Here is an 8,147-nt window from a genome sequence, read left to right as displayed (position 1 = left end):
TCACTGTCCTTCCCCTTTCACATTATAAAAATTATGAAAACGGTGTTCTTTCCAGATGATAACTGTTTGGTTTATTTAGAGACATGATATCATAATGCAGGTCAGAATAGCCTGTTATCTCAATATGTAGCCATGACTGTATTTGAACTCAAAGTTTTCTTGCTTCAGTCACTTGAGTGCTAGGCTTACAGACATGTCCCAACACACTGAGGTAAGCTTTACATCAGAGGTGGGTGACTTTGCTTTTAATTGTCTTCAGTTTTATATTAGCATATAAAATATCAGATATCACTATGGTGTTATTAACCAAAGGGTAGATACTCTTTGACTCCCATCTTCCCCATCTCTTTCTCTTTTGTCCTGATCCACTCTGCCTACTTTCTCCCAGTCTCTTTTCTCTTGTCATGTCACAGGTGTCCTAGTGCTTATCTACCAACTTTCTTCAGCACCTAATTTCTTTTTTTTAATCAATAAGATTGATATATCAATAAATTCTCTATTCACATGATACCCACACAATAATTTCAGAGCCAATTGATAATAAGCTGCCCACCTAGATTAGACAAGTTCTCTCAATTATTCTACCCTCATGATATTCATATCTACCTGTGGCTATTTAAAGTCGCATGGAATCTGGATCGTCTTCTTCTTCCATCTTCCTTTCTTCTTCTGTCCCTCTCCCCTGTCCATTTCTGAAACTCTTCACCCCGCTTCCTTTTTCCCTGTCCAATCACAGGCTTCTTGTTGCCCTTGGCCAATCGAAAGTATCACACAGGCCTGTGGCAGGTATTGATACTGTGTGATTCCTGCCCAGTGCTCTGAATGTCCAAAAAAAAAAAAAAAAATCCAATGAAGCACAGGTAAATGGCCAGCATAGGTATGACTCTCTTAAGGTACCTCATCATCTAATTAGTGACACGGAAAATATATGAACAAGGTTCCTACTGTCCATACTTACGATCTAGTGAATCCACAGCCAAGGGAATGGACTTGGCCAAGTCATCAGTGAAAGAAGACCCTGTTGAGCTTGAATCTAGTCTGTTGGTATATCTAGTTTCAGATCCTGTTGCAGAAAGCAATTAAGCTTTGCTAAACCAGTTTTTATAGTTTCACTAAGCTCCAGGCTTCCTGCTTTAAATTTTTCTTCATCAGAAGTTATCTGAGCAATAAAGGAGTTGTGCTGGTTCTCAATAGCTGCTGTGTGTCCTCTTATTTTTTCAGTGATCTCTGAACTTGAAGCTTCACAGCATCCATTTACAAACTCCATTAAGTTCTCAAGTTCTTCCTTCCTCTTGCTCAAGAAGGATGCCCACTGAACAAAAAAATGAACTGTGCTTGTGTTCAGGATCCCACACCTCTGTGTGATCTCTTGAGATACAGTCTCCAGGTTGCTGCTGAGTGAACTGCAGTGTCCTACAGACTCTTCAACCAACTGTGCCTTCTTGGTTAAAGTGTCTGACTTCTTGTAATGATCCATCAGATTTAGCAATAATGTTCTTACTGTGAACTGTTGTTTTGTTGATTATATCAGTAGACTTCCACTCTGTATTTTCTTGAATACTGATCCTTGGTTTCTGGATGTTTTCATACTTCTCCAAAGCACAGAATCTCTTTGCCCAACTATTGCTTAACTGGCAAAGTTCCTGAGAATCGGTTTCCTTCATTGTCTTCAGGCCTTTAGATAGGTTTCCACAAAGCTTTTGTGACTCAACCAAGGCAGAAACTGTGTTATCTTGGAGTTCATGTAAATTATTACACAATACACTGAGAAAACTGTCTATTTCTCTTTTTTGATCTTCTACCATTTCAGTCACTGTCGATGAAGTCCTAAAAATATGGTGTAGTTGCCTATTTATGTTCAAGATGGAGACCACGCCAGGAGCTACAATGGTCTTCAGGGAAGTGGAGAGGTTGGTCACAAGTTCATCAATCAATCCTTGTAGCACAGTTTTACTTTGTGCTGCTAACGGTTGCTCTTCCAATATCCTATCAGAAATCTGACACATTTTTTGGAATAGACGCAAGAAGACTCAAGTGCTGTCGTGGTAATGGTGTCTAATGCAGAGACACTAGAAGATATCAGGTTACCAAACAGAGTCTTATGACCGTCTAACATGGCCTTTTGTTTTGCACTGCCATTCTTGATCAATTCTTCCATGTTATTAAACAGACGGTTGAGGTTTTTGCCAAAACTCTTCTGAGCTTCTGAATTGTGCTCATCGATTGCTCTTTTACGGTCCAGTTTACAATGTAGACAAGATACATCCCTGGTGGTTTCTTTAACTGTGTTAAGCAACTTAATGAGAGCTTTTTTGGTGAGTTTCTGATTAACTTCAGGCTTATTCATTATGTTCTTTGTTCTGTGAGCATATTCCAATGTACTCAGAGTTTCCTCAAGATTGAGAGATGCAGGGAAAACGGTTGCAATTATAGATGTTCTTGTGCATCCCCCAAGAGAATTTTGCAGGATTCTAGTTAGTTTAGATTCTCGATAAGGAATATGAGGTATTCTTTCCACAAGAGCAGTAATAACTCTCCCCAGACTCAGACTGGTTAATATTTCCAGCTTCCTGGATCCACTTGTCAACAGCTCAAGAATGCCCAATATTTTCACTTCCTGCAAGATCAACCAAATTCAACTTTCCAATTTTAACAAGCTCTTCTCCATCAATTGTTATTTCTTTCATGTGTATCATAACAGAAAAAACTGAGTGTGAACAACTAGAGTAAGCATTCATCAAGGTTGCCGCAGTTGTCCTTTTTGCTGCCCCCTTCTCTAAGATTTGGTAGACTTCATCTTTGTTGTGTACTGTGATTTCCTCTAAGCCTTTGATTATCACTCCTCTCTTGTTCCGGGGATCATCAAGCATCTGCAGTCTTTCAGAAACATCAGAAGACGGACTAAGAAGATCAAAAAGCTCCTCATTATAGATTTCCAATAGGGACACTTTAACTGAAAACTCAGTGCCATTATCGGTAAGTTTCTCAAAAATTTGATGAAGAGTGCATGGAATTATACCAGCCAAAGGATCTTCCTCCCAGGTATGTACTTCATTAGGTGACCTTTCACCTTCCATTGTAAACGTTTTTCCAGTGCCAGTCTGGCCATATGCGAAGATGGTGCAATTATAGCCCATAATATCTTCATCTAGAATTGGACAAACAACGCATCGGTAAACATCAATTTGTTTTGTAGATGCTTCAAACACCATATCAAACGTGTATGTTTTCCTTGAGGTCTTGTCAGTCAATCCTGCAGTTTGAACACTAACTTCTTTCAGTGCATGATCACATTCTACCACTGAGTGGGCATTAGCTTTCCGCTCTGCCAAATTAAATGGTCAAGTGTGCAGGATACTATTTCCTTTTCCGTTTTCCGTGAAGCTTCACCAAGACAGCTGTTTGTCAGTTGCTCCCTCGTTTTCAGGCCCCACATTGGGCGCCACCTGTAGCCGCCATGAGTTGAACAGGTTCACCTAAAAAGAGGGCTGCATCTCGCCACCACCTGAATGTCCTTGGCCTTTTCCTCTTTCTCCTTCGAAGAACTCAGCTGAGACGCCATGACAGTCGAGCCAAAACCTGCCGGCCTGGCGGTGACTCCAACACAAAGAGAAACGGGCGCTGACTCTTCTCGCACTGTGCTGCCCAGGTCAGGAGGACCAGGACTTGCAGCTCCACATCCCCAAGGTTCACGCAGGCCTCTTGGCCATGGCCACCGCCCCACAAGAGTCGGAGAAGACGAACCTCCTCTGCTCAGAAATCAGCAACGATTCGGTGCCTCAAGTTTTCAAGCACCTAATTTCTACCTCTCTTGGCATCCTTTGTAGTACTCCAGGGTTTACTCAAACTGGCACACAATTACAGGTACACATGACATCATACACTAAGTCTGTCTATCTGAACATGTGCCTTTTTCTTTTTGCTGTTTTCGTCCCCTCTCTGAACATCGTGCCTTCAATCGTTATCTATTACCCTGCAAATGTATTGTTATTACAGATTAATAAATAAAATCCCATGGTATTTATCTATCACATCATCATTTCTCAGTCACCTGACGATGAACATCTAGTATTTTTTGATACTGTGATTAATCTGGCAGTGAACATGCAAGTGTCTCTGTGATAAGATATGGAGTCCTTTGAATATGTACCCAGGAGTTATGTAGCTGAATCATATGGTAATTCTAGTTTTAATATTTTGTGAAACCTCTATACTGACTTCCATAATAGCTGTTCAAGTTTTCACCCTGACTAGCAGTGGGAACAGGTTTCTTTTTACCCACATGTTTGCCAGTATTTACAGTTAGACTTACTGGAAATAAATAGCTGTTCTGACTTGGGGGAGATGCAACTCAAAGTACATTGAATTTCAGTTCCCTCAGGACTAGTCACACTGAACACTTTCCTTTTGCAAAATGAAATTGAAGGTTTTATTTCTAATGTATCAATGTACAATCTGAGTAATTTCTGTATTTTATTGGCCACATTAACTACTAAATCTGAAACTTTGATGCACAAAATACTATCACAATTCCCTAAAATGCTGAACACTTTTGAAAAATACTGGCTATATGTGTTTCTTCCTTTGAGAGCTGTCTGTTTACTTAATCTCTTTGTTAATAGTTTAGTTTTGATGTTTAATCTTTGCAGTTCTTTGTGTATTCTAGGTATTGGCCTGCTGTCTAAAGTACAAGTGGTAAAGATTTTATGCCATGCTGTGAGGTGTTTGTTCCCTCTGCTTATAGTTTCTTTCACTCTTTGGCAACATTTAAATTTTGATAGTTTCTTTTCTTGAGTGTTTATAATATTTTCTGTGCTGTGGATATTCTCTTCAGAAGGCTGTGGTCAGGTCTGGCAAAATGGCGCTTGCCACTAAGACAGAAGAATTGAGTTCAGTTTTCCAGGGCCCACACAGTAGAAGGAAATTACCCACTCCAGTCACACAAACACACAACACACACACACAGAGTTCTTAAGTACATATATAAACATGCACAAAAACACACCTCTTTTGTACATGCACACACACACAGCTCATATACACATGCATACACAGATACACAGTTCTTATGTACTTGTATACACACAAATAATTCATATGTACACGCACACACATAGCTTTTATTCACATATGCACACAGCTCTTATGTGCGTGCACATACACATACACTGACAGCTCTTACACACATGCAACACCCACACAGTTGAATTGAGTTTGCTATCTTTTTGGCTATACTTACTTATACTTACTTATAGCTTGGAGTATATTATTTGATTTTCTGTAGCAGTTTCAGCCTCTCGGTCTTTGATCCTCCTTGGGCTGATTTTGTGGAAAGTGAAAGAGATGGATCTAATTGCAGTGTTTTGTAGGTTCATAACCATTTTCACCAGATTTCTTTGATCAACAATCAGTCCCTTTTCCATTGCACATATTGAACACCTTGTCAAAAACTAGGTGACCATAGTTTTGCTCATTTCATTCTTGAGTTCTTTATTGTGACATATTAATTGACCTTTCCAGCCTTTATGTCAATATAATGGCACTTTGTCACTGTAGCTCTAAAGTACATTCTGAGGCCAGGTATTATTATATTTGCAGTTCTGTTCTTTCTCACCGGGACTGCTTTGACTATTAGCAGTCTGTGTTTCCAAATGAATTATTCATTTGTTTTTTCTAGATGTGTGAAGAATAACATCGTTTTGAAAGGGATTGCTTTGAATCTGCATATTGCTTTTGGTAAAATATTCATCTTTATAAAAGTAACTCTGCCAATGCAAGAGCATGTAATTCCTTCCTATTCCACAATATCTTATTTAATTTCCCCTTTCAATGTCTCTAAGGTCACCTTTATGGTTAGATTTATCTCTGGATATTCTATATTTTTGGAGCTATTATCAATGAGACAATATTTTTTTTAAAAAAAATTCTTTCTCTTCCAACTTAGTTGTTCAAAGAAATGAAAGGTACAGATTTTTGTATACTGATTTTATAGCTTGAAGCTGTACTACAAGTATCTATTAAAATCTTATTCTCATAGATTCTATAGGACCTTTTATTATGGAATCATGTTAAATCTAAACAGATGGCTTGACTTCTTTCCTTCCTATCCTTATCTATCCCTTTAATGTCTTTCTCTTGTCTTATTGCACTAAGAACATTTATTATATTGAATAATAAGTTTAAGAATTTTTATCGTATTTCACTTTAGGAGAAATTCTCTCATTTTTTCCTTTACTATAATTTTGGCTATGTCTTTGTTGTGAATATAGACCTTATTATTTTGAGTTATGTTCAATTTGTTCTTAATGTCTCTAGGACTTTTGTCATGAGGACCTATTTTGCATTTTCAAATCATTTTCAGCATCAATTGATAGGATTATCTGGTTTCTGTTTTTAAATCTGTTTATATGTGTATAACATTTACTGATTTGCATATGTTTCACCTCTTGGCAAAAGCCCAATGAGTCATCACCTATAAGATGAGAAATTTGGTGTTTTTGGAGAAGATGCAAGTTCTGTTCACTGCAAGGACAGTAAATGGCTCACAACTACCTCTAATTATAGCTCTAGTGCAGTGGTTCTCAGACTGTGGGTCAGGACCTCTTTGAGGGTGAACAATCCTTTCACAGGAGTCACATGTCAGATACACTGCATATTAGATATTTACATTATGATTCCTAACAATCATACACTTATGAAATAGCAATGAAATAATGTTATGGCTGGAGGTCACCACAACAGGAGGAACTATTTTAAAGAGTCATAGTGTTGTGGACTTGGTTTAACACTTGTATTATGTTGATTGGATTCCTGTTCCCAGTAGGTTCTTATTGGTAAATAAAGTTCCCTGCGGCCAATGGCTGGGCAGGGAGACAGAGGCCGGACTTTAGGATTGGGGCAAGAGGCTGAGAGAAGAAAGGAGAACTGCCATGCCAGTAAAGTAAAAAGATCAGGCCTGTGAAGTACAGGAAGAGAGAGCATACCCAACATGTAAGAACAGGAAAAGAGAAGTCTCTGGGGTCCTCCCCCCCAACTGGGTCCAGGGTGACCAGGATGGAATACAGGTTTTAGTAAGTAATAATTTAGGAATATTAGAGGGGATATTCCACATGGGTATTTGAGAGTGGCCCAACCATTGAGCTGATTAAGGCATATTAAATATAAGGCTACCTATCTGTGTCTTTCATTGGGGAACTCAGAACATTAGGATAGGTAGTGGTTTGAGCAAAATTAATGACTACAACACATAAATATTACAGGTTGAGGATCACAGATCCAGTGGATCCTATGGCCTCCTCTTGCCTACCTTGGCAACCCATACACATAATTGAAAAAATAATAATTTTTAAAAATGTATGTTTAAAAACTAGCAATAAATGTATCTAGTACTGGGATTTATATTGTGGGGAGACATTTGGTCATGGATTTTTCTGTTTGCTGTAATGGATGTTTTTAAGTTGGATGTTTTGCCTTTAATTTTGGTAGGTCTTCTGCATTGAGAAACTCATCTCTTCTGAGTTTCTCAGTTTTGGAGTATAAGTTTTTGAAGCTGTCTCAAAGGGTTTTATGACAATCATCGAAATCTGTTGTAACAACAGTTTATTCATCTTTGTTTTTATTAACTTCAGAGTTCTTTCTCATTTTGTCAATTTGGCAAATGGTTATATGCCAAACTTGCTAACTTTTTCAAAGAATCAACTCTTCGTTTGATTAATTATGTATTGTTCTATTACAATCTATTTTTTACTTTCTTCCCCAATCTATATTATTTTCTTGGCATCTATGGGTTTCAGAATTAATTTATTGTTGTTTTACTTAGACCCCTATCAGTTTTGGAGTAGTTTGCATGTGCTACCTAAAGAAACATGTATTCCATGTCTGTAGGGTAGGGTATTCTACACACACACACACACACACACACACACACACACACACACATTATTTTATAAAATAATATATTATACATAATATATTATTAATTTTAGTGTTTATTTTATAAAATTGGAGCTTCAGTAACTGGCTAATATATAAAGCAGAAACCAGAAGAACCTTTCGAGGAGTTTGTAGCCCGGCTAACAGAGACAGTAGAAAGGATGTTTCTTAGCTCTGAGGCTGAAGATATTATTTTGAAACAGCTGGCTTTTGAA

General features: G+C 38.0%; 1 protein-coding gene across 1 annotated transcript; it reads right to left on the bottom strand.

Moving 5' to 3' along the window:
* Nucleotides 1–1,033: 1,033 nt before the first annotated feature.
* On the bottom strand, nt 1,034–3,562 carry LOC114610082 (kinesin-like protein KIF11). The gene is given in 6 exon segments (XM_028754551.1): nt 1,034–1,433; nt 1,435–2,001; nt 2,003–2,025; nt 2,027–2,549; nt 2,551–3,343; nt 3,490–3,562. Coding segments are annotated over 6 exon segments (2,379 nt in total).
* Nucleotides 3,563–8,147: the final 4,585 nt, after the last annotated feature.

The sequence above is a fragment of the Grammomys surdaster genome, unplaced genomic scaffold, assembly GCF_004785775.1.
Source record: "Grammomys surdaster isolate TR1022 unplaced genomic scaffold, NIH_TR_1.0 126028, whole genome shotgun sequence".
NCBI classification, from domain to species: domain Eukaryota; kingdom Metazoa; phylum Chordata; class Mammalia; order Rodentia; family Muridae; genus Grammomys; species Grammomys surdaster.
This window is presented reverse-complemented; position numbering and strand designations above follow the sequence as displayed.